Consider the following 27854-nt stretch of genomic DNA (forward strand, 5'->3'; position numbering starts at 1 on the left):
AAGATGGATGTTTCTGTAAAATATTTTAGTGTTTCAACTTACCTTATGCAAATGCAGTCTTGCAGTGGTTTCTCTAACCTGTAGAGTGGAAGAGCCATATCAGATTTTTAAATCACTTTTTCCTAGAGCATTCTTTCAGCAATGTGTCTCTTTCAATTCCAGTAACATAAGCAAAATATACTTGGAGGAGAAACTGACAGCATGTGGAACATAACTGGGTTTGAGCCTGCCTTTGGTTTGGTAACAATAACAAAAGTGTGGCGATGTTTCAGTGCTTTCTACTCAAAATGTGTTGGATATTGGGCAGATAGGTCTGCAGTGTTGATTGTTACTATACGTATGCTATTTGTATTGTATGGCCTTCTCAAGATCCACACCACCTGTAGAAAAGTACCACAGTTCAAAGACTTGGTCAGTTGAAGTATAAGGTGTGGGTTTGTTTTATTTTAAGGGTAATATGCTTGTGTAGATATAGAAACTGGTGAAGAAAGGAAAGCTGTGATAAACAAGCTTTCTGTGCAGGGAAATGAATCAGAAAAATGTTTAGAAGTTGGGGTGAAAAAGATAAACATATTAAGAGTAGGAGAATATTGATATAAAAGGCCTATGCTATACAAGAAATTGCTATTCATGCTAGGCTATTAGAAGGCATAATTGACGGGCAGAATTAAACCAGTGTTGGGTGCATTAGCCATTTGTTTTGGTATTGGAGTTCTTACGATACTTTTTTCAATATAGTTATACGTCTATGTGTATTTGGTTTGGCTGAGCTGGAAAGCATCCTTCTACTGCTGTGTTTTGCAGTAGCAGTTGACAATGCACCAGTGTTTTGGCTGCTGTTGAATAAGTATCTAGGCTGTGTCTTTCCAGTATTTCCTCGATCTTGGGGGGGGACATGGCTGAGCCAGCTGACCCAGCCTGGCCAAAAGGGTATTCTGTGCCATATGACTTCAGCTCAGATATAAGAATGAAGTGAAATAAGGAAGTGGGGTAATTTGTCCATGAGCATCTGTTCTCCTAAGGAGCCACCAAGCTTAGAGCCCTGCTTCCCAAGACTGTGCATTTTCCTTGATGATGGAAAGTAGAGACTAACATCCCTTTGTCTCTCTGCTTTTGCTTCCACGTGGTCTATTGGTTCTGTTTATTACTGTTACTAATTAATTCTATCTTATTACTAGCTTTAGTTATATTTTTTCCCCTGCCCATTTAAGAAGGGGAGTGATAGAGTGGCTTTGTAGGCATTTGGCTGGCATAGGCCAGGGCCAAACTACCACACTATGCTACTGCCAAAGTATTTGATATATTCAGTTGATCTCTGTTGTCTTAGTTTTGGTTTCAGCTGAGTCTTGGTTGGGCTTTTATAAAATGCATATTTTCCTGTTTGGCTTATGTTTTTCTTTTGTCTTTTTCTTCCAGTTCTGACACATCAAGCAGCTATGGTAGTGAGGCTTTCAGATATAAGGGGAAACATATTCACAAAGATTAATAAAAAGACTGTAAAGGATATTGAATATTTCTGCAGAATGAATATATTTAGTGGTGATTGACGTTGGCATAGTGCTGAGGGAAATAGAATGACATATTCGTACTTGCTAATTTAAAATTTATCAAATGAGTGGAAAACTTTGGGATACAGACATACATCTGTACATCCAAACTTGTGTTGATATGACAGTGATGAGACATGGTTGCTTTTAATCTTTCTGGTGTGCTTGAGAGCAACCATTTGAGCTAGGGACAAGTTGAAAATGTGATTTGCAATAGTTAGTGTAGGCTCTCCATTTACATTTTTTTAGCATTCCTGAAGACGTGGTGTTTGAATGATGTTTCATTTACAAGGTATTCTGGCTTCAGTGTGTAATTCCAGATTTCACAAAGTCTAAAGTGAAATTGACATTTCAAAAGTTTAGGCAACATAAATTGAATCTATTCAGCTATAAGAGACTTTCAAGTTGAGTAAGTAGGATAATTTGATTCTGCAGATTTCTGGCGTGAGGAGTAGTCATTTAGGAAGCAGACTGGGAAGAGATAGCACTTCAGTTTGCAGGTCTTTATAGAGATGCCCATAGGTTGTAGCTGAGAACTGGGAGAGATCCCAGGCCATGTGGAGGCTGTGTATCAGACTCCTGCTTTGACAGTTTTGATGAAACCTGCCTGTAAAGCCAGACGGAATTATGTACAGGCAGAATATTTAAGTGTATTATTGAGTGTCCTAGGGTCGGGTTAGAATTCATACATGCAAATACTGGTTTTAAGTGCTGTCAAAATAGCTGTAACCTGGTAGGTGTTTTCCCTTTGAATCAAACCAGTTTGGATTTGTCTGTGGTTGTTTGAAATGTCAAAATACAAGTTAAAATGAGACATTTGCTCTGTATTTGTGTAATTCCTAAAGAAAAATTAAGTTCAACTGCAAAGTTTTTGTCTATTAGACTTTTTCTTAAGTGTTCTACTATCTGTGATAAATTTAGCCTTAAACTCATTTCTGTTCGTAATTCTAGAACAGGGAAAAGCATGGGAGTGGTAACAGCTAATAAGCAAGTAGTCATACTTTATGAATCTAGAGAAATAGAAATCTTTTGTCTACTGCCTATTGGGCCTGTGTTTCTTGAGAATAAGTAATATAAGCAAAACACAGGGAGTAAGTGGGAGGAGACTTACTAAAATAGCAAGCATTCTGGACATGATTAGGTGGGAATATAAGCTGTACATGAAGCTTGCCAGTACATTTTGTTACCTTAATTACAGTTTATCTTAATGATGCTTTGAATTTCTGATAACTTTTTCACCACAGTGTATTTGCAAGTTTCTTTATTAAATGTTGATGTAAATGCTGGTATAGTGAAACTAACTTAGTATTACCTGTGTTGCTTTCTGCTTAGCCAGAGACAACAATTTGAGGCATTAATAAATTAATTCCCTGCTTTGCAATACTTGAGGTGTTTATATGCCTTTTCCTCATTTTTGTGAACAAGAACAGAATTTTGAAGCTGTACTGGTGCAGGCTTTCACAGGGCTTACAACCAAGTTACCCTCGATAATGTCTCATGAATAAAATAACATCTCCCCCAAATTCAGCAGTCATTCTGGTTCTCCAGAGCTCTATAGCAGCTTGTGGTGCGTCTGACTGTTAATATTGCATTATGCAAACTAATTTGTAAGAGAAAGTAGCACATTCCTGTATTAGAGTAGATCTGAAAGTAGATTTGGTGGGCTGGTTTTTGTTTGTTTTTTTGGCATGTGTGTTTGTGTTTTTTATTTGGTTTCTTTTCTAAAGTTATATAGCTTTTCTCCACGCTTTCATGTTACTAATCAGAAGGACTTCTAAGAAGTGACTACTTTTCACTCGCTGTTCTGAATCTAGTGAATCCTAACACTGTTCTCTCTTCTAATTGATCTCAAAATATTTTGCCAGGAAGTAGTTGTTTTTTAATTCTGCAATCCTCTTGATGCAGACAGAAAGTGCCTGGGCGGAAGAATATTTAGAAAAGAAGAAAAGCTCGCACAAACGTTCATCATCATGGGGCAGCAATGAGCAACTCAAGGAGGTCAGAAATGTTTTGGATTAAATTTTTTTACTGGTACGCAGTTAGCCTGGGTTTTCAGAAAGTCATGAATACTGTACTGCTTTGTTTTATTATACAGGTGGTGAGTTAGGTAAAAATAAGGAATTGCTGTTCATTTGATACTAATTTCATGTAGTAATGAAAGACTATTACAATTTTCATATAATAATGAAGGACTATTAAAATTTTTAATCTGAATAGGCACCAAAGAAAGTGTCAAGTGCACGCGACCTTCATCGTCAGAGGAGGAAATACAGCAGTGACCAAACTACTTTCAAGCTTTATTTCAGATTCTTTCATTAGACCTTCAGAGATTTCTTCTGGGCTTTACCTGATGAGATAGCTAGTATGTTAGGTTTGCAAGACCTTGCATCTGATTTAGTGCTGGCAATAATTTTGAATGTTGTGGGAATTTTAACCAGGTGACAGAATAAATTGATGAAATTGTGTGTGTACATGAATATATCTTGTGAAACCTAATGTGAATTTTTCCTTTTTTAGATTGCAAAATTGCGTCAGCAGTTGCAGAGAAGCAAACACAGCAGTAGGCATCATCGGGATAAAGAAAGACATCATCCTCCATTTCATGGTAACCACGTAGCCATTAACCACAGTCAGGTAAGGATGTGTGGTTTTGGGATGTCGTAGGTAGCTAATGCAATTTTTACTCCTTTCCGGGTTGTGATGTGCCTTAAAGAGAACTTAGAAACAGCATATAGCTGAATACGTTGTAGCTGTAGGTGAATTCTACGAAATAGGTCAATTTCAATTTTGTTACTTGTCTGGATTAGCTTTGAACTCCCTCTTTCTGGGAACTTCAGATAGTTAGATCCTTCCTTAAAGCAAGATTCTTAAAGTGCATTCTGCAGACTCTACAAAATGATGACCAATAAGTTTAATATAAACCCATAAATTATATTTTCTTTTCTTTTTTTTTTGTTCCACATTGCTGTAACAGTTATGAATGTGACTGTAGAATATGGCATAGCCAAAACTGGTGGTAAAGTGATGCCCTCAAATAAATTTCAGGTTTTGGTGATTACATTTTGTGGCTCAACAATAGCACTTGTCTAGTCCTATGCTGAACTGATTGAAAGAGCTTACCTGACAGAAAGCTATTCAAAGGGTTTTTTACATACTCTAAGTGTTTATACTCTGATGGCTTCATTCAGCCTTTGTAGGATTTTTTTCCTTCGCTGTCATTTATCACGATGTGAAGACTCCAAATAGTATTAATCACTTCAAAAATTTTGATGTTGGGGTAACCACATATTCTAAGTGCAGCTTTAGTTTTAACTCAAGAGTGTTTAAATAGGTCAGGTACGTAGGTAATATTTTAGTTCAGTTGATATCAGGTGGGAAAAATTTTAGGCTTTTAGACACAGATTATTTTTTGAAGTCTGTTTTTGCTTTAAGAAAAGCAATAGGGAAATTCAGTGATTTTTTCAGAAGAAAATATTTTTTTTCTCTACTGATAATCTTAAGTATGCATGTCATAAAAATATATTTGTAACAGTTACAAAAAGAACAAATGGCTCACAATTGTTTTGCAAGTCAATGTAATTGAAAAGAACTGTTGAATTGTCAGTTCTATGAAATGAGAGAGTATTTCAGCTGTGAAGCTTCTCTGTAAATGTAGTCATATTCCAAGTTACTCCTGAAATGCAATTAGCATTGTTCTGAAAACTGTTTCTGAAAAGTTTCCTTTCTGTTGTTCCGTCCTTCCGGGAATAGTTTAGGCAGGGGGGAAGCTGTTGTGACAGCATCATGAGTTCTACTCTACAGGTACTTAGATATTCTGATAAAGGATGCAATAAAAAATAGAAATGAGAACTACACATGCACTCTTTAGGAATTCTTCAAGCAACTGAGATCTTGAGACAAACTGTATATTCTTCCTCTTCTGTATAGCAGAAGAACAGTTCGAATTTGTGTGAATTCCTGCAATTTATTCTGCTTTACTGAAGTATGAATGCAGAGTAGCATGCTGCTAATCTTAGTGACTGCCGTAGCTCGAGTCAGAACAGTCCAAAACAATTAAGTAAAAATGAACCAAATAAATAGCACAATTCTTTTCTAGGGGTTTTGGAGTAAGTGTATGAAAATTGGTAACAAAAAGGCAAGTCAAAATAGTTGAAGATATTTTATCCAAATTTGTACAACTTGTTTGAAGACTGATTTTGTACCTATGGGCAGCTGAGGCATTTCAGGGGGGAAAAAAACTATACACTGAGGAACTTCTGGTGTAGATCCTTTGGTACTGCTGTAGATTTACACTCAGTGTGACAAATTTAGCTTGGTATTCTACAAAACTGTAGGTTTCTGAATGCTAATCTATTGCCACTTCAACATACCTAATCTTAGTGATTTCTAATTTTTTTAAATGAACAGTGATGCTACCACTCTGAAAAATATTTTCCCCTCTCAAATCATGTAATTATGTATATACTACTTTTTGGCAAATTTTACTTCTTATATGGGGGTCTTTCGCAATCTGCCAAATTTTAGAGTTGCACAACAGATAATTAGTTTTTGGCTTGTGAAACAGACTAAAAAATATAAACAGAGACAAAGCGTCTTTTCCAGCATTGTATTACAAGACAAACCATTGTTGTTCTTGGTCAATGTTGTGCCAGCTGTGTTGAGCTACTTTTGAAGGGGGGAAGTTGCACAAGTCTTCAAAAAGAGAAGACAAAGGCTTAGATTAATGACATTTAGACTGAAAATCTGTAACTGTAGGCATCAAGTGCAAAGTTCCTAGGCTTTCTCATTCTTTTCTAGGGAGCTGCTAAACTAGAATTTTCGGAAAGCAGCTCAGTTCCTTCAAGATTTGTTGGAAGGACTGTGTAGAAACATTTGCAGTTGGTGATTAGAGTATTCAGAAGTTTGGGTTTTTTTACATTCCCATCTTGAAGGAAACTTGCATTTGTTGACTCTAGAAGGTCATATGAAGATTTCTGAGTTCGAGGAGTAGGATTCTTGACAAGACTGAGAAAATGTGTCAGGAGATTGCCTCAGTAGTCCCTTCACAGAGAGACCTGGTGATCTGTTTAATGTTTTGGAGGTGTCTTGCTCTCTAGGTAGAACAGAATCAGTTCCAGTGAATTTACTTCCTCTTTTCTTCCATACACGTAAGCTTTGCCACAGTTCTTAAGTTGTACCAACATTCTTTATAATGGTTCTTACCAACCAAGTCTTCAGCCAGTGTTCAGTTTTTCTTTCTTCTTTGATTTTTGTTTGAAGGGAAAAAATACACAGTGTGGAATAAATGTGTTAACTATTCCTATTTGTCTACTCAGGATAAGAATTAAGAATCAGGAAATGCTTGGTGAGGAACTTGGTCACATCCTTGCTGCTGGCATTCTTTTCCAGGGCAGTTATGTATTTTTTGGTATTGCTTTTTCATGATGCCAAAAATGTTCCATTCTGCCTTGCTTTACAAGAAGTGGGGTTTGTAGAGAAGTCAGTCTCTTCAGGTGACCTTGGGTGCTTCTGAGTATGTTGAATTTTGAATTAATTGCAAGTAGTAAATCAGTAAACAGTAGTCAAACCAATGGTATCTTCCTTTATTCTCAGGGTTAATGCAATGGAAAAACTGGACTTAAGAGAGGGTAGCTTTCTCATACTATTTTTTTTCTCTATTCCAGCAGTTTCTGTTTTCTCTTGTTCAACTTGAGGCAATACGTTTGAGTGTCTTTCCAAGTTTGGCCGTTATGTCAACAAAAACTAAACATTCTTATAAAGAGAGTCACTAGCATTTCTTGAACAGAAACTTTTGTAGTCCTTGTGAAAGTCTCCTTTTTTTTGTACCTATCCTGATGTTTCAGTAAAGCAAAACCAATATAGTTCCTAAGTTTCACTGAGATATTTGTGATCGTGAGAATAAGTATGCATTATGCTCTATACTTAGAATTGCTACCCTAATTTTTCTAGGGTAGTTTTTCTGCTTTGCTATGCACAGTCTTGTTGCGGGGGTGGGGGCAGGAAGGGAAATTAACCAACCAATAAAACCCAAGAAACAAAAGAAAACCAACAAAAACCCCTCCAAACCCCCAAACAAAAACACCCCTCCCCAACCAACAAAATCAATCAAACAAAAAACCCCACATGAAGAAACACAAAAAAAGCAAATCACAAACTGCTTTGACCAACCAGGTTAGAATGCTACCATAATTCTATCAGGAGAAAAGATGTTTTTGGACACAGCACACTAGCTGATAGAGTTCAGGAGTTTTACCCAGATTCTACTGGGACTTCAAGTGTCATGCTGTTCTTTGAATTGAACTAAATGTTTGCAGGAAGGATTCTGTTATCTGTAGTAGTACCCTGCTTAATCACCAGCGGGATGTGTTGAAGTTAAGGGCCAGAATCTTCTAATCATTCTAGCATGATTTTATTTTTTTTTTAACAGCAGGAAGGGTGCTAATGGAGAGGATGGGAAATTTTAAGAAGTTGTGATGGACCAAAAGGGGCTTTAGAAAAATTCAGTAACCTGTTTTCTGAGAATGGAGTTTCCATGCATACTTTGAAACACTGGCTATTTAAGTGTTCTTCCTGAAGCATTTGGGATTTTATTCTTTCTGTGGAAGTCTTTCTGAATTGTGTTGTCAACCTTTATTCTGGCTTAATTAATATAGTCACTGTGTTCGTTGTCATTTCTAGCATAGTGCAGTTTTGCATTTGTGAAATAGTTTTCCTTCAGCATGTGTCATGCTACTGTAGGTGACTGCAGACTTTCACTAAAATATAATTAAAATTAAATTGCAAGCAGTAAATCCAACAGTGAAGGAGGCAAAATTGTAGTACAGATTACTCACATTCCTTCTGAAGCACATTTTAAAGGCTTCAAAATTATTTTAGATATAAACATTTGCTGTTAATTTCCTCACTTGTAAAGCAGTATTGAGCTTTTCCTCCTAGAACTAATTTGAAACAAAGTTCAGGATGTCTGTGTCTTCATGTAAGGCATTCATTTTAACACAATCATTATAGTTTCATGTAAATCCTTGGTATTGAGGTGTAGATGTGTTCTGTTTAAAGATTCACTTCTAAGTAGAAATAGTAACTGTGTTTTGTAAGTCTACATTGCTTTCTCATTGTCTGGTTCTTCAGGCTCCAATCCCAAAGAGTGCCCTTGTTCCTGTGATACCCATTACCAAATCAACAGGATCACGATTCCGAAACAGCGTGGAAGGACTGAATCAGGAGATTGAGATAATAATTAAGGAGACAGGAGACAAAGAGGAACAGCTTGTTGTATGTATCTGCCACATGATTGCTTTCTTTTAATTATTTTGGTTTTGCTTTGAGGTTTTTAAGTCATATGCTTACTTTGTACAGTTTTTGAAATTAAATTTGGAGTTAATTTTAGAAAACAAAGAGTTAAAGCTTGCATCTGAACCTTTTCTCTGATTACTTTGATGTAATTAGTTTTCCAATAAAATCAGACATGTCACTAAAAAGGAGAAATGTGTCCACATCCCAGACAAAATGTAATGTGTCCATTTTCACCCTTGATTTTACTTCTAGATATTTTTAGAGGTACATTTAGGAATGAAATATCAGAAATACAGACCATGAGGATGATTAAGGGGCCTGGAATATCTTTTATATGAAGAAAGTCTGAGAGAGAGATATGGAGTTGTTAAGCCCTGAGAGGAGAAAGCTGAGGGGGATTTTATCAATATGCATAAATACCTGATGTGCAGGAATGAAGAGGAGATAGTTGGACTCTTAGTAGTGTCCAATGACAGGGCTAAAAGTAGTGACTTACAAAAAACCAAAATTCATTCTGAATGAAAAAAGAAACACTTTTCTTTCTTCCTCTCTCTCTGTCTTTTTTAATTTATTTTATTATCTGTATATGTGCTTAAAACTGGAGCAAATTGCCTAGAGAGGTCATGGAAACGTTTGTGGAGATAATCAAACCTTAACTGAGGCACAATCCTGGACATACTGCCCTCATTGACTGCAGGATTGTTGGACTAGATGATCTCAGGAGCTCCCATTCCAACCTTAGCAATTCTCTGATCTTGTTAAATCTTGAAAACTGCTGTTCTTTGTTTCAAAACCTGTCTTATTGTTTATTTGAATTTTGTGTAACATACAAAATTTTCTGATAAAACAGTTTTGTGAAATGACCAAGCTCCCCCAACATTACTGGATATAAAGAAACTGCTAACCAGATAAGAGCAACTATCTGATACCTTTTTGTTTTTAATAGCCTCAGGATATTCCAGATGGGCACCGTGCACCACCTCCGTTGGCTCAGCGTAGCAGTAGTACTCGCAGCATTGATACTCAAACACCTGGTGGAGCAGACAGGGGTAGTAACAACAGCAGCCGCTCCCAGTCAGTATCTCCAGCCTCATTTCTTACTGTCTCTAATGAAAGCAGTGAAGAAAGTCCATGTTCTAGAGATGATCATCTTGCTGATTCCAGAGATAAAGGTACTGTGTAACTAAAAGTTCAACAATGCAGAACTTTTAACTTGTTGCCACGTGCATGAACAGGTAGTAAGAGGGTTTTTTTTTCCCCCATATATAGAGAAAAGGTTGAACTTTTATTTTTCCTTTGTGATCTTTTTTTTTCCCTACATTGCTCCCAGTGCTTTTTTTGCACACATACCTGGTGCACTGTAATTGAAGCTGGATAGACTGTGGAATGTGGCTCCCAAATAAGTTTTTGTTTAGCTGTAATAGATTCATCAAGTACTTTAGGCAAGTTGAAAAAGCTAGAGTTAACAGGAAGGTGGGCTAGTCCTGTTGCTTGTACTGGGTGTTTTTATGATTTTGGACACAGGGCAGCCATGCAGCATTTCATACATGCACCTGTAAAAGTTTAACTGTTTGTTTGGTTTTTTTTTTAATGACTTTTTTCCCCCAGAAATCCTCAGAGATATACTTGTAGAATTTTATAGTTCACTATAGTTCAACCCATTCTGTGTTCTAAGGTATATGGCTTCTGCTCATTTCTCTTGGCTAGATGGTGATGCCACAGGACCACAGTGGAGGTTTGCATTTACATCCTGAAAGTGGCCAGGAATGAGCGGAGGTTGCAGATGATCCTGAAAATGGTGTAATGAGAAATAGAAAGGAGCAAAGGGATTAGGATAAGAAAGCTTATTTACAAATGAAGACGTGGATGTGAATTAAAATGTTTCCTAATTTTATAACATTGACAATTAAATGAGTTTCAATTTGAGGGGCACTTAAAGATAGGTATTGGTTTTTTCATAGTGTAACACATTTAAGTAATGAGACACTCTGTTCCTGCAGAGAATGGGAATAATTCTCCTTTGCCAAAATACGCTACCTCACCAAAACCCAACAACAGCTACGTGTTCAAGCGTGAACCTCCAGAGGGTTGTGAGAAGGTGAAAGTCTTTGAGGAAAGCTTGTAAGTTGATCTTTATTACATAAGAAATAACATTCAACATTTGGAGTTGCCCATGAGTTTATTGATATTTTTAAAGTATTTGTGTGTGTGTGAGAGATGAAAATTGTTATTCCCGGTGCTAAAACTATACTTACTGCCTCATCTCTGTTGTTTTGTGTAACTATATACTTACACATATGTACATATTTTATTGCTGGGATTTTGTTTCAAAATCCAAAATCTTGAAAGACTGTTTGTTTGTTTGTTTGCTTAAAACAAGCATAAGTTGAGGGGACTCTCTCTTACTTGGCAGACAGTAGGGGAAGAACTTAATCAGGTACAGAGAAATGTAATGAGAAGATGTAATGCAGGTGCATCAGCTAATAATACGTGGCACAGATTGACAGGCACATGCTGTAGTCTGGACTCTGAAGACCATATTCTTTTTAAGCTGCTTCTTTGTAGTTGTGAAACTTTTAGTAACAGAAGAGTGAATTTGACACTGAGTATTTGATGCTTTAATTTTTTCTGAAAAATCCAACTTTTATCACAGAATCTCAGAATACATTTGATTGGAAGAGACCTCAAAGGTCATCCAGTCTAGCCCTTGACTCAGCACTGACGTGTTAACACTAAACCACTTACCTAAGTGCCAGATCCTCACATTGTTTAAACGTGTCCACGGATGGTGAATCCACCACTGCCCTGGGCATACCTTTGCAACGTTTGATAACACTTTCAGTGAAGAAATATTTATGAACATTCATCCAAAACCTCCCCTGGTGCAGATTGAAACCATTTCCTCTGGTCCTGTTTTTTGACACCAAGAAGAGGCTGGCCCCCTCTTCACTCCAGTCTCCCTTCAGGTAGTTGTAGAGAGTGACAAGGTGTCTCCTCAGCAGAGGTTTTTATACTCTAATGTCACTTGGATGCAAGCATCTTCACCTATATTAAAAAAACTCCCTCACACAAACAGTATATTTCGGTTATAATTATCTTATACCTGTATTATCTCAACAATGCTATCTAAGTAGTAATAAATAGATAGCAACCTTTATATATTTCCCATCTCTGCTCTGTGCAGATGAATTTTGAGAAGTCTCTATGGCCTCTCTATAGTAAGGTGGAAAGAGTTACAGCAATTTCAGTTACCTGTCTATTTTAGAATGTAAGATATGTTGCCAACAGATTAGATAGTCTTCGCTGGCTCCAAGAACATATTCTGTTGTGATTTGATTTATGTTTGCATTTCTTCTTGGATGCCCTTGCTGTATAGCTGTAGGACTGTCCTGCTGTAGAGTGAAGCAGCCCTATTCAGAAGCTTTTACCTAGCTATGAAAGTTCTTAGACGATGCAATCTCACACAAAATGCTCATGCTGGGTATTTGCATTCTGTATGTATGTTTAATACCAGAGTATATTTATTTAAGGCTCAACCTTCATTTAATGTTATTTCTATTTGAAGTTTACAGGATTTTCTTTTTGGGGAAAAATAATAGATGAGGCTGAATTTTTGGACAATTGGAGAATCAGCTAATACGGAAACATACCCTATGTCACTAATAGAATTACTTCTCAGAGCAGGGTTACCTCCTACAAAAGTATCCTGAAAGATTGGTGTGCTTGGGCTAGTAGAGTGAAGATAGATGTGCATATGACTGTCCTACAGACACATGGAATAGAGGGGGATGTTATTGGCTGAAGAGCAGTGCTGGAAACAAGGGAGAACACTAATATGTTTGTTTGTTATTTTCCAGCAAGGAAGAGAACAGATTCCCATCGTTTAGTATCAAAGTAGAGTTAGATTAGGTTAGTAGATCTACACTGCAAGGTTTGAGATAACACCTGGAAGGCATTGGTGTGCTATCCACAATTTCCCTTACAGCTCTGACTTCAGGAATACTACATTTTACTTTGTGTTGAGTTTTTAAGTAAGATGGGCTCATCTTTTACAGAGATTGCGGCCACACACAGGTGAATGTGTGAAAGGAGGCAAAAGTCTAGGAAACAGAATCCCCCCTATGATCATGAACAGCTATTAAGAACATTGCTGTGCTGTTTTTCATTCACAAGGTTTGCTGTATAATGAGTCTGCACAGGGGACATAACTTGTTGGGTTGTGAACATTTCTGAAGAATGTGATCAAGTATGTTCCCATATTGGATATCCCAATTCATAGAGAGGGTTTGTGATTTGTGGCATGAAATTGGTATCTTCCTTGGGTTTGGAGACAGCCTACCTTAGAACAGGATTTATCTTGTAGCGTGGATGAAAAACTAACCATTTTGGCATTTGCCATGTGACTGAGTATCATTAAGACCTTACTGAGTCGCTGAAATACTTCAGGTTTCAATCTCAACTTGTTTCTAATGATGTGTTCATCAGTACATACCTGCCATTGAAGAATTTAATTGTTCAATGTAATTTTAAAGCTGTTGTACTTTTGTTTTTCTAGGCCAAAACCGTTGCATGAAATTCCAGCCTTCTACTGCCCTGACAAGAACAAAGTGAATTTTATTCCTAAAAGTGGCTCTGCTTTCTGTCTTGTCAGCATCCTCAAGCCACTTCTTCCCACACAAGATCTCACACTTAAGGGCACTACACACAACCTGACTGTCTCCTCCAGCATGACACCCGGTTTGTTACAGCCCATTTCTATGGCGTCCTTGTCTACAAGCACAGATCAAGACAGAATCTCTCGTGGAACAAGTACAGTAATACCGCAGACCCCTTTACTGCAGCAGCCAGGACGTATTGAGGAAACTGAGGGATAGACTTCTATGGCCTTGATGTTTTTCTTGGCAACTACTGGGGAAAAAATTGGAACCAGGTGACTGGACTTTTCTTATCACAATATTTGCATTGTTTTAGCAATTTATGGCACTGTCACAACTGAACTGTTTGTGTAATTGACAGTTTGGTAGCACATTTTGAAGTTCAGGAGGATGCAGCAACTGATGTTCTGTTGCACTTTCTGCTTATGAAGACTGATTCTGTTTTTCTCCTGTTTTTTTAAATGCTGGTGAAAACAAGGACTGTCGTAATCCGTTTCCACTTAAAGTACCAGTTGTTGTGATGCTTTGACTACTTTTCCTGTTAAAACAAAATTCTTAAGACCAACCAACAGATCCTACTTAGCATTGTAATGTGAGAGGGAGGGATAATTTTTCAAGATGTCTTTTGTATGAAAATGTGTATTTTGTAACAAAAACTTGCCTTTTCTGTTGCATACCAGATGGTGTTTAGAAGACATTTCCATGGTGATGGTCTCTCCCTCCTTCCCCCTTCCTCTTTTTTCTTTTTTTTTTTTTTTTTTTTGGGTAGGAAATATTCTTTTTAACTTGGCTGTTTTACAGCTGCCTGGACCAAAGGATTGCTGAAGTATTTCAGCAGTCTCAGTTTGTGACCTTGCTGAACAGCCTCAGCCCTGAAAAAAAGGCAAAAGAAAAAGGCAAGTTAACACATTTGAAACTTTATGAACAGAAGACTATCCAGAAAGCAGTGTTAGTGTGTAGTGTACAATATTTTTATATCATTCGTGCATCAGGTAGGTCACATTCTTAAAACTTTCCTTCGCAGAATTCCCACCAGTTTTAAAACATTTGCCCCAGCATTGTTCTGTTTGTCTATAGGATTTTTGTGCAAAGGTGGGGAAAAAAGTCTTATCCTTGTTATTCTTTCTTCCAGAAAATATGCCACTTGCCTCTTAGAGGCTTGTTTGGCTACTTAGGGAATTATCCTGGATCATTAATTACTCTTGGCACAAATTTGCTATAATGTGACTCATTGTATTATAGACTCCTGCCACATAATACTGAAATACCTGAGCATGATTTCCTCCCTTTTGTCTTAGTGGTGTTTTGTCTGTCCGTTGAAGGTGATGATTTCTCAGGCATGGTATCCATTACAAGTTTACAGCAGCAGATGCATTCTCCCTTTTTGATGAGCAACTTAGGTTGGCATATAAAACAGGATTTTTTGATACCTAGTTTGTCCTGATCTGCGGTGGTTTATAATTCCTTTGAAATGATAGTGGAAGATTCAAATGGGAGGGAAAGGCAATTGCAAGCAAACTGTTCATGAACTTCAGTGATGTTTCTTAGGTCTTCCTGGAGCATGTTACTTGGGTTTCAGTAAATACAATACAGATATGCAAAAAAGCTTGCAGTGACCTGAATACCAGTGTTCTATCAATTTAAGAAACAAGTTGACCTTGTAGCTCTTTTACAGAGTTAGATTCAGTAATTTCAAAGTAAGTTTCATTGTGGAAAGCCTCTGGGGCTGGTATCAGTCTTACATGTGAGCAGTTCTTACTGGCAGCTTCCATGGATCAGTTGCATACTCAGGTCCCTCCATAACTGCGTCTATTTAAAGCAATACTGCAACTATGATGATTTTGGTCAAAATTAATTGCAAACATTTCACTTGGAAGGGGGAAAAAAAAAGCCTGCATAGCTGTGCAGATAACTAATAATTGTTTTGATGCACTTTTACTGTTTCTTGAAATCCTACATAAATAACTGATAGAAATATCCTTTACTCAGCAAGTAAGTGTAAATCACACTTGCATGCATCAGTCATGCTCATGATATAATGAGCCCCTTTTAAAACATGCAAAAATTCAGCAAATTAGAAATGTATCAGGAAGTACAAAGGTATTAGACCTGTTAAATTAGCAAAAAAAAGCAGGGTTTGGTTTACTGTCTTGTCTTATCACCAAAATGAATGGGATTATGCAGATGGAACTAAAAATCCCTGTTTTGCAAGAAGAGCTGGTTTACACTGAAGAAGTTGTTGAGGGGCACAGTTTGAAAATAAGTATCTTTGTGCATCAAATTTGTAATTTGGCCAGTTGATAATTCTTTCTAGATTTGGGGGATATTAATTAGTTTCTTCTGGAACAGTTACAATGCAATTTGAAGCCTAAAATGTACTGCTTTAGATACGTTTGTTTAAACCTGATATGACTGGACTCATGGAAAATCAGCTCATTCAGGTGAAGGAAGTACTTCTAAGACTATTTCTGAAACAGTAGCATGTAAAGCATTTCTCCATCGATGCCAAATTGCCTGGTGCTTTATCAGGAGATCTTAACAGAATGGTTAAGATCCAAAGGGCTAGACTTAACATACAGCCTTTATTGCAGCCTTGAGACTTAAGTGACTTCATCAAAACTGCATTCTGATGTTTGTGTTCATCACAGAGTGACTCCCAAATAGCAGTGAGCTTTCTTAACACTAGGACTTTCTTTTGCACCCATTGTTGTAGTACTTGAGCATCTTTGGTAGTTTACATTGTATGTTACTCGACAATGTACTGTGCAAATTAATGAACTGCTCTGATAAAAACTAAATGTGAATGTGAGGCTTTTGCTTTTTATAAAAAACAATTGCATTCAGGACAACATTGTGTTTTTATATTCGCAACAACTCTACTACTTTTGCCGTGGCAGCTCTTCTACCTTACTACAAATCCACACTAAAGGCTCAGAATTAAAGACAGACAGCTTTTGTTCCGAGACCAGCTTTTACATGTGTGCATACAAAAATTAGCCTTAAGCTTTTTATGTACTGTTTTGTGCCATACTAGAGCTGGTAGGTAATGTATTTAAATCAATTTCAAAATAGCTGTGAGAGTGCATGGAGGCTTTTTAAAATTCTTGTATGTATAGAGTGAGATATTAATGTTTTGGGGGGTTACTGACTCAAGTACAGTTTTACTGAAAGAGTTCAAGTTCTTTTGGCATACTCCAAATCCTAACTATGCATAGACCTAGTCAGTTCCTTGATTGTCTACTTTGTAGCTTAGGAAAATTGAAGGGTCTATTTTTATGCACAACTTGACACACTTGATACTCTTGGTTTCTTGATATTTTACACTTCTAGCAACACTTAGACTGACAGCTGATTTTAAGATGTACTAAAGTGGTGTTCCTCCAGTTGTCAATTCTATGTAAGTCACAAGGCAGGAGGTCAGTATTGTAATAAAGTTTCGTGGTGGCAGCTATGACTATCGGAAATCCTTTTTTAAAAAAACGAAGGCACAAGGGAAGCAGACTTCACTGTTAATGTTTGACCTGCTTCAGCTGTTCTTTTCTTGCCTGGTGCCATAACCTTGTAGCAACACATTTAAGTGCTTGGAAAAGTAATAGATAGTGCTTAAGTACATATGCCTTGGAATGAAGTCCTTGGTTTCATACATGTATTTCAAGTGAGGGGAAAAAAAGGGAGCAAAAGCTAAATATTACATACTGTGGAGGGTAAACGATTGCTGTGTTTGATACATGCAAGGCAATCACAGCTCTTAAAAAATATGTATAGTCTGTATAGTCTCAGGGCTATTTTTTGGGTTGTTCTAAAATACAATTTACTGGAATTCAGAATCTGAGATTGTTGGAAAATGCTGAAGCTGAGCCTTTTGAGAAGGAAAAACTAGTCATACCTATTAATGTTCCTTCTTCCTTAGGCCAGCCTAGCTTCTTGTTGCTTACTGAATTTAATATAATTCAGTGGTACAGCATTAATTCTTTGCTGAGGTATCTGTTCTCATCCTGTCATTTCTGAAAATGTCTTCACAGTAACTCACTGCCGGTGATGTCCTTATTTCTTTGCTGAATGTTTCCTTGCTGAGAACCTGACAGCCTCACTGTGAAACTGAAAGGGCAGAGACTGCATAGAAAGTCACCAGAGAATGGCAGTTAAAGATGAGTGCTGCAGGGTGACTGCTTGGGTATCTGGATTTTCGTTTGACTCACTGTGCTGTGCACACTTGTAATCTGCGTAGGCCTGTTGCTTTTGTTGTTACGGTATGAGGCACAACTGGTGTTTTTAAGAATTTTTTATTTATTTTTTTAAGTGGATGGACTTGCAAAGCTGTTCTCATCCAGAACCGAGGGCACTTATGCATACCTCCAAGGCAAAGCTTGTGTGTTATTCTTTCTTGTTCTCATGAAATTAATACAACCTACAAAAAAGACCCCTGACTTAAAAGTATCTGGACACTTGAGGAGGTCAGGACTACTACTGCATATAATTCCATAGTTTAAACGTGTGTCATTCATCAGATGTCAGAGCCTAAAGCTGTTATCATGGCCTAGACCCATAGCAAGTTGATGTGTATTAAAAGATGTTTGCTAATCAAAAAGGTAATAGAAGGTATGCCTTTCCTAACCAAGGAGGTGAAAAGCACCATGGGAATACTGATTTCATAGTGTTCAAAAAGTTCTTTTGGAATCGTTTTTCTAAATGTGGGTATGGAGGAAAACCCAGTGATCACTTATTACAAGATGTACCTGTACATTTTCTTGATGCAAGTATGAGTGTCCAGCAACTCAGAAAATCAGTTCTGCTCTTAGAGTTTTCTTTATACAAAAGAATGACCTAGATGCTCTGTTTTGAAACTGCTACTCTGTTTGTCAAGGTGGGAGAGAATGCAAACTATTTACAAATGTTTTGTGAAATTCCACTCCTGTACCCCAACTGAACTGCAACAGTCTCTTTCTGAATGCTGCAAATGTAAATAGTCCTGGTAGCACTTGCTTGATTTCATTGCATGTCATCCGTGAACTATTACGGTATGGTCTTTGTTTAATACTACTTCACTGGGATTTGTATTTTACTACAGAGGTTTATCTCAATTGCAGAAAGAGTAATTGGCCTGGTAACACTGCAAGTTTCTTGCACAGATCCCTTTAGAAACAACTCTATCTGGAAAATCTAGTAAGGTAAAAAAAAAATCCTTTCTGGACACCTCACCCATCCTAATTGCAAATGTAAAGGAAAGTATTGCTTGGCTTTATTCTAAATGAATTCATTTATTGAAATGTGCAGTCTTTGAGAGTAGCAGTCAAGGGGGTATCCAAAACTGCCATTAGATTTGCCTTTGTATGAAACCCGTTGATATGTTTTCCTCTGTTACACTGTGATAACTTGTGGAGGTATTCTTGCATATATTGTACTGATAGATTACTAGTTGCATGTAAGGTGATTTCTGTAAGCAAGAAGAATTCCAGTGATGTTCTGCAAAAAGGGCATCTTCTGAGGTGTAGTACATTGGTGTAAAATTGGAGCTGCTCAACTCATTTCAATGGAATTCTTGATTTACACTAGTCTCTTTGCTATGTGTAGTTATGCCAGTACTATTTTGCACAATGTTACTTTGAATCTTGAGTTCTGGCTTGTAAACTGTTTCCAGTGACAACAGTGATAACTTTACAAACTGCAATTCCAGAATGTTTTTGGGATTTATTTTTTTTGTTCTTTTGGTTGGATGTTTTTTGTTTGGTGGTTGGGTTTTGGTTGTTGGTTTTTTTTTTTGGTGGGTTGGTTGGTTGTTAAAATAAAAAGTTGTTATCACGTAGAGATATGGGCTAATCTTAGATTTATTTTTAATAGTGAGGAGTTGTGTATGCTCTGATTAGCCTGAGGATTTACCCTGATGGTATTAGGAATCCACTTCAAACCAAACACATGAGTTTAACCCTTTTAGAGGAAATTCATCAGGGTGGAAATCTGATTAATCCGTACCCTTACTTCTCCAGTGCATCCTTAGAGTAATCTAGTGAACACGCCTGTCCCTGTTTTCATCTGCAGTAAAGTGCTTGAGAACTGACCAAACCTACAATTCCGCTATTAGGGGAGAATGCCACGAGTCCTGGATTTTGGGAACAAAATTATTCAGCCTGTGTTCTCCTGGGAGTGAAAGTAGGGGAACAGAACAGAGGAAGAAAAAAAAACTGGATTCCTGCTGGTAGGTTGACACTGCTATTCAGTAGAATGCAACTACTGAAACCTTCCTGGGAAGGCTTCAGCTGTTTGTTGAAATAGTCCTGTTTGGTGCGTATTTTTATTCACTCAAAACATTCTTTTCATGAACAGAATTTGGAACCAAGGCTTCTTTACATTAGAAATAGTGAGCTAGATAGATTATGCACTTAGGGGTTTCTTGCTACCTTCTGTATTAAATTTATGACTAATTTGTCTATAAGGCTTGTGGTAGGTGCTGTTCTGGAAAATCATTCAGTTGTACTTCATTCTAGAATGAAGACATACAAGATTTCCCTGAATTGTGAGGAATTGAAGGATTTCCAGTGGTCACCCATCAAGGCAGGGCTGGCTTGTGCTTTTCCATTGGTGGGAAGGGTTGAGCCAGTACATGAGAGCAGTGTCAAGCTCTCAAGAGTGTACACTTCACAGCCAGAATTTGCAGGTAATCAGTAAAACAGCTCTAAAAGTTTCTAAGGGCAGTTAAAAATGAAAAGTCATAGCCTCCTCAGGGTTAGGAAGTGATACTTTTATGTCCCAAATACAGTTTTGCTGCTTAATAGATGTGACTCCCAAGCATGTGACTTCCTTGAAGGTAAAAAAAATTGAAGAGAGTCTTATTATATGCCCTGGAGTATTTTCTTGGAACTAGTATTTGCCTGGTAACCCTAGAGATTTTATTTTTAGAAGACCATGGGAGAAAAAGTAATTAGCTAGATCTAGTTGTCCTGTCCTTCCACTCCTTCCTTTTCCTCTGTGATGCATCAGAGAACGAGTCTTTCCTGCACTGAACTGTATTAGTTTGAGAGACTTTCAAACAGCTCCTAAATGTCCCAAACCCAAGGTGTTAGTCTGTTTTTTTTTCTTTTCCTGCTTAATGTAGGACCCTTTAATGCTGCTATTTTCCAATTGAAGTGCTTTAATGAACTAAAATGCATGATTTTAGGCATTCTTTGTACCAGTAAAATGAAATTAATGTTTTGAAGACTACTGTAACAAAATACTGTATATATTTGCCCAATGGATAATGTTAAACAGCTCATCTGAAGAGTATCTGTTGGCATCTGGTTTCAAAAGGAGATCCAGATCTGAACTATGTTGCTATAGATTGACATAAAGTGCACTAATGTTTTTGTTTAATCTACTGAGACCTTTTTTTAATAGTAAAAAAAATTAAATTGACCTCAGGATATTTATGGAGGCGAAAAAATAACAACTGAAGTATTTTCTTGTCTCTCAATAAACTAGAAATTCTGGCCTAACTTGAATTGATTGGGACATGCAATACAGTGGAAGATTTTAGTTGCTTCACTAATCAAATGCAACTTAAAGTATGTTACAGATCATCTAGAATTAGAGACTTACTGAAGTAGAAACTCTTGGTGTTTCTTAAAAAATATTTCATAATCCAATGCAGAGCACAATCTGCTTAAGCACGTTCTTCTTCCCTCAGCATGGGATCCCTGGCATGTGACTGAGTGCAGCCAGTGTCAAATACTGTGTGCCACAAGTATTTGTTACATTTTTATCTTCTCTACTGGCACTAGTGGATCTTATGAGTATGCAAAGTATAAAGCAAATACTCTGTACCTAAGGTGTAGTACTACTGTCATAACATTGCAGTGTCTAGTGCTTTCACTTGGATGTACAAAATGTGAATGACCTCAGAAAAAGAAAAAATTATTTGTGGTAATTACTCGGCTATAGTGGAAGCCTAAAAGCACAGTAGGACTAGAGGTCAGATATTACTTTGAGGGTTTTTTTTTTTTGAGAAGTAATAAGGTAGAGATCAGCTACAGGTTTAAGTTTCTGTAAAACATGAGCTATTAGAAACAGTAGGAGACATAGGCTATGCTGTGGGGACTTGGTGCTCTAAATTAGCACTTCCCCTAGTTGTTTGGATTTTGTCTGCCCTTTGAGCAGCCTAAGGAAATAATGATCAAGTAGATGGTATCAACAGCACTAGGTACTACCTTTTTTCTGATATTGTGTGGCAGTGGGCACTATGTATTTAATGTTTAATAACATGCTTTACTAGACCTACTACTGTTGTAAGAATTAGAGATGGTTCTTTATTTTTGCTGTTGGCTGAAGTGTTGGTATGGATTTAAGGAACACTAGATCTATATTTGTAGCATGCACAACAATCTCCTTGGAATTTTCAAAACAAATTTTTTTGTGTATTTACTAGGAAGTCAACAAGAATTCCATTTAATCCATTCAATCCAAGCATCTTTCTAATTCTTACTTTCTTTTACAACAGCAGTCTAGAAAAAGCAACCTGGACAGGTATTTTAAAATAATGAATGCTTGAAGAATGTGCATTCAGATTCCAAAATGATGAACTCAACAGATTTTTGAATAGTGTTTGAAAAGGTGCAATCCTGTTCATAGAAGAGGGTGGTTCACACATTGTTTCCTGTTTGCATTGATTAGTAGAAGAATCAAAGTGCAGAGAGGTCTATGCCTCTGGCCCTTGCAATGCCTGTGTCTCAGATTATGTGATAACTGAGTTAGCTTTCCCATCTGCAGCAAATGAATTTACCTCTAAGTATTTTTACCTTCTGCTCAGAATGCATTTATGGTCTGAATGATGCAGGTATTGCTGTGCTGTGATTGTTTGGTAGTGCAGATTTGTCTCTAATAACAACACTAAAGTAGTTTTAGACCAAATAATTTTGCTGTGAAGTATTGTTGTTTTTTCAGTGGGAGTAAGACCCAGTCTTTCTTACAGAAAGTTGTTGTACCTTTGGTATTTTGCAGGTACTTAACCTTGATTCTTTTCAGCACTGTGAAAAAAGGAAGCCAGAGGAACTGGCTATGTTTTCTGATCGTGTAATTGATTCCTGAAATATCTGCCTACATTGTAAAGTTAAAAATGTACTTTTCTGGATGATCTGTCAGTGCTGAAAGAAAGAGGCTTTATGAAGAGATACAGATTCCTGGTGTATCATTAGGATATATTGAGAACTGACTACTTCTAATTTTCTAGTTGCTAATACATAATAGAATTTTACTCCCTTTAGTTCCCTATTTGTCTTCTCTCCTACAAAACTTTACACCCCCCTGACCCATTTATGTATTGTTATGTGTAAACTTACTCAGATAACTGTAGTGTAACCTACTTTCAAGAAGAAAAGTTACTTTATCGAAGTAATGAATTTTTCATTTGGTTGTTACTGGCTTTCATGTGGCATTTATTAAGTGAGTGCATGGTCTCATTTGAAAGTTCAGGGTATTCAGATGTTTTTTCATGCTTTGCAGTAACTTGTGTGAGTGATGTAAAACTTGCATGCTGACTGCTGTACAGGGGACAGTGGAGTTTTTGCTCTCTGTGGTTGCTCTGGGACATTTAAAGCCATAGTTGGTTTGAGTCATCCTAACATTAGGTGTGGCTGTAAGGCCACACATATGCCTCCAGGAAGCATTGGAGAATGCATGTTAGCATCTCAGCTTGTGCAGTGGTCTGGCAGGTTGAAAACGTTCTTCCCTCTTCTCTTAGGATCATAGGATGTTAGGGATTGGAAGGGACCTTTGAAGATCATCAAGTTCAACTCCCCTGCCAGAGCAGGACCATAGAATCTAGCACAGGTCACACAGGAACACATCCATATGGGTCTTGAAAGTCTCCAGAGAAGGAGGCCCCACAACCTCTCTGGACAGCCTGTTCTACTGCTCTGTGGCCCTCACAGTGAAGAAGTTCCTCATGCTGAGGTGGAGCTTCCTGTGCTGTAGTTTATATCCATTACCCCTTGTCCTGTCATAGGGTGCAATGGAGAAGAGCCTGTCCTCCCTCTTGTCACCCAGCCCTCAGATACTTATAAATATTTATTAAATCTCCTCTCAGTCCTCTCCAGACTAAAAAGCCCCAGGTCTCTCAGCCTCTCCTCATAGGGCATATACTCCAGTCCCTTAATCATCATGGTAGCTCTCCATTAGACACTCCAGCAGATCCTTGTCTGTCTTGAACTGGGGAGCCCAAAACTGGATGCAGTATTCCAGGTGAGGTCTCACCAGGGCAGAACAGAGGGGGAGGAGAACCTCCCACAATCTGCTGGACACACTCCTCTTAATGCACCCCAAGATCCCATTGGCTGTTTTGGCCATAAAGGCACATTGCTGTTTCATGGATAACTTCTTGTCCACCAGGACTCCTAGGTCCTTCTCTACAGGGCTGCTTTCCAGCAGATCACCTCCTAACCTGTACTGGTGCAGTTTCCTTCTATGATCAGGTGACCCGCCTGGTGGATGTGGGGAGGCCTGTGGATGTAGTCTACCTGGACCTCAGCAAGGCCTTTGACACCGTCCCCCATAGCAAACTGCTGGCCAAGCTGTCAGCCCATGGCTTGGACGGGAGCACACTGCGATGGGTTAGGAACTGGCTGGATGGCCGAGCCCAGAGAGTGGTGGTGAATGGTGCCACATCCAGCTGGCGGCCAGTCACTAGTGGTGTGCCCCAGGGATCAGTGCTGGGCCCTGTGCCCTTTAACATCTTTATTGATGATCTGGATGAGGGCATTGAGTCCATCATCAGTAAATTTGCTGATGACACCAAGCTGGGGGCAGGAGTTGATCTGCTGGAGGGTAGAGAGGCTCTGCAGAGGGACCTCGACAGGCTGGACAGATGGGCAGAATCCAACGGCATGAGATTTAACACATCCAAGTGCCGGGTTCTGCACATTGGCCACAACAACCCCATGCAGTGCTACAGGCTGGGGTCAGAGTGGCTGGAGAGCAGCCAGGCAGAGAGGGACCTGGGGGTACTGGTTGATGGTAGGCTGAACATGAGCCTGCAGTGTGCCCAGGCAGCCAAGAGGGCCAATGGCATCCTGGCCTGCATCAAGAACAGTGTGGCCAGCAGGAGCAGGGAGGTCATTCTGCCCCTGTACACTGCACTGGTTAGGCCGCACCTCGAGTACTGTGTCCAGTTCTGGGCCCCTCAGTTTAGGAAGGATGTTGACTTGCTGGAACGAGTCCAGAGAAGGGCAATGAAGTTGGTGAGGGGTTTGGAACACAAGCCCTATGAGGAGAGACTGAGGGAGCTGGGGTTGCTCAGCCTGGAGAAGAGGAGACTCAGGGGTGACCTTATCACTCTCTACAACTACCTGAAGGGAGGTTGTAGACAGGCGGATGATGGTCTCTTCTCCCAGGCAGCCAGTACCAGAACAAGAGGACACAGTCTCAGGCTGCGCCAGGGGAGGTTCAGGCTGGATGTTAGGAAGAAGTTCTATACAGAAAGAGTGATTGCCCATTGGAATGGGTTGCCTGGGGAGGTGGTGGAGTTGCCGTCATTGAAGGTGTTCAGGAGACTTGATGGGGTGCTTGGTGCCATGGGTTAGCTGTTTAGGTGGGTTGGATTGGTTGATGGGTTGGACACGATGATCTTGAAGGTCTCTTCCAACCTGGTTTGGTTTATTCTAGTTTATTATTCCTTCCCAGATGAAAGACTCTGCACTTACCCTTGTTGAATCTCATTAGGTTTCTCTCTACCCAGCTCTTCAGTCTGTCCAGGTCTCACTGAATGGCTGCACAGCCTTCAGGTGTATCAACCAAGTCTGCCAGCTTCTAGCACTTTATGTGGAAAATGTTAATGATGGTAACATGTTTGGGTTTTTTTTTTTTTTTTTTAACCATCTGAGCTAGAGGTGAGAAATAATGACTTAGGATATTTCCTGTTGCTGCCTACATTAACTCTAGAGTATTTATTAAGTCTTGTTTCATGGAAGAGCTTCCTTATCTAGCCTTTGTTTTAATGAACCATAGTAAGAAATGTCAAAAGGTAACTTTGAGCACAGGTGTTAGAGGCATTTTTTTTGGTGAATTTTCTTAGCTTTTTCTGGGCCTAAAAGCTGAGCATTCATCAGGTTTGCTTATCTGCACATTGTTTCTTCATTGAATTTCTGTCTTCTGAACTCCAGCAATAAAAATAGGCTGGAGCTTAAAATTAAAGCCAGCAGAAATTCCCAAGCAAATGTCTACACATGGGGTGGTGGGTCAGTCTCATCATTATTTAAAGAATTATATAAAAGCTAGATGACAAAGTATATACAGTCATGTTGTTTAAAAGTTTCATCATTCTTGCAAAGAAAACCCACCCAACTGGAATTACATTTTGGGAAGTTCTTTTAAAAATTATAATGAAAGATTTGACTTTGAGTCTCCATTGTTTGTTATATCCTCTTTCAGCATGGAAATATTTCCTGTTCCCATCAGTTCGGGATATTTATTTTTGACAAACACAAATACTTTTCCCAAACTTGTTATTGGAATGAGAAATCATTATTTTTGTTGGCTTGCAGACAGTGTAGTTTCCTCTCTAGTAAGATTGGTAAATGTATTTTTAGAGATTGCTATACTAATACGTATCTTCAACAGTTACTTAGTGAAAGTAGATTAGATGAGCCTACAGAAACTGTTTAGTTTAGGGCTTGTTTGCAAGATGGAGCTCTATGTGACAGAACAGTTCTTTTGAGTCTGTGAACATGCAGTAAGTTTTACTCCATGGTTACACAGCTATCTACTTAGTGCTCTTGGCTGTTGTCTCCTCCCTCAAATCCAGCTCCAAAGGGACTACTTCTGACATTCCAAACTGATGAGCTTTCCAACAGCTGCCCCTGGTATCAGGATAAAAACAGAACTATTTTCTTTGCCTTCCTCCCAACTGTGGTTTTGGTGAAAACAGCTCATTTCTCATGTGCTTGCCTGCTCTACCCTCCTGCTCCACTTGTGGTGTTGGGATGGTCACCTGATGTGCAGGTGTTCACTTTAGAAGACAAACAAAGACTGAGCTAGAGTTGCACTTTGAGAGGACACACTATTAATAAACTAGCTTTGCAGTTCTTAGGCCTAGAGATATGAGCCTCTGTGTATAGTGGGAACTACTTGACATTTCTGGTGAAGTGGTCCAAGCTGTATAGCAATCATTCTTTACTACACCTCTGGGGTCCTAGACTTTACCTAGCACCTTTAGTTTTTCTAAAGGTAGATTTCTATCTTAGGTGTCTTTGAAATGTTTACCAGGAACAGGAAAGTTAAAATTTAAGTTACTAGTTACCTAGGTAAAGATTAACTAGGTAAAGATTTTGTATTATAATTTGATTTTGCTTGCTCTCCTTTGCCCTCACTTGTGTGAAAAGAATTTGCTCCATGGAGGAGCTCTTTGCTCTATATCAAAAACTTGTAACTGACCTGTGTGGATATTCCCCTTGCTTTTTAGTATAATTTTGATGTTTACAGAAAGCCAGAGGTTTGTATATAACAGTCCTTTCCTGTTCTGTATTATGCTACCAGGGCACTATGAATATGAAGAGACCATTTTTTTTTTTTGAGAGACAGGAAAATAAAGCGGGTTTATGAGTAGAATCGCTATCAGCACCTTGATTCTGGAAGACTTTGTTCTTGAGTCAGATCTCTTGCAATTTAAAAATCAGCTCGTGCTGGCCTTTCTAATCTCACATCATTATTTTAAAGGAATGAACTGAATGTTTGGAGAAAAATATTACTATTAAAATGTTTTAAGATTACAGATTTTGCAAAGAACTGTTAGTGAGCCAAATCTAAAAAATACCTTGGTAGGTTCTAGGATAATTTATAGACTATAGACATTTTCCTGCTTCTGAACTGTGGCCTACCAAAACCTACCTTTCCAGTTACACTCTACATATTTGCTACAGGTGACAAGTGTAGTGGATCTAACAGGTAGTGTTTGAGACCAAAACAATGCCAGCTGGGATTTCTTACATCTAAACATTCATCTAAGTTAAACTGACAGTCCAAGTCCAACCTTTTAAAAGAGCATTTTGTCAGCCTTTTGGGAAGGAAAGAAAACTGTATTAATGTTACCTGTTTCACATTTATGAGCCTTTAGATGTATGCATATAAGAGAACCCACTTATATTTATCAAGTACTTAATTGACTGGTGGTGCTTCACAGCTGGCTGAATGCAAAATACTACTTTACCTGATTAAAAACTCCAACATACTAGATTAAGGATTACCTAAAGAAAGTGTTGGTCTCCTGTTTTCATATTAACAAAATATTTTGAGTATTAGGCAAATGATTGCTGCAATAGAGCAACTCTCCTGGGTAAATGTATCCCACTCTCTTACAAGCCCCCTACCATCTCCCCATGCACAAAAAAAACCTGAGATA

The 27854-nt window shown here is 38.3% G+C and overlaps 1 protein-coding gene across 1 annotated transcript in view; it reads left to right on the top strand.

Moving 5' to 3' along the window:
- FAM117B (family with sequence similarity 117 member B) overlaps window positions 1-19300 on the top strand; it is a 28288-nt gene extending 8988 nt beyond the window's left edge. The window contains exons 3-8 of the mRNA XM_068138320.1: window positions 3453-3545; window positions 4065-4181; window positions 8676-8819; window positions 9787-10012; window positions 10841-10961; window positions 13396-19300. Coding sequence (XP_067994421.1) covers window positions 3453-3545; window positions 4065-4181; window positions 8676-8819; window positions 9787-10012; window positions 10841-10961; window positions 13396-13714 — 1020 coding nt within the window. The 3' untranslated portion in view covers window positions 13715-19300. The remainder of the gene's footprint in view (window positions 1-3452; window positions 3546-4064; window positions 4182-8675; window positions 8820-9786; window positions 10013-10840; window positions 10962-13395) is intronic.
- The last annotated feature ends 8554 nt before the right edge of the window (window positions 19301-27854 follow it).

Source organism: Melanerpes formicivorus, unplaced genomic scaffold (assembly GCF_026170545.1).
Source record: "Melanerpes formicivorus ecotype bairdi unplaced genomic scaffold, bMelFor1.0.p_v2 SCAF_5, whole genome shotgun sequence".
NCBI classification, from domain to species: Eukaryota; Metazoa; Chordata; class Aves; order Piciformes; family Picidae; genus Melanerpes; species Melanerpes formicivorus.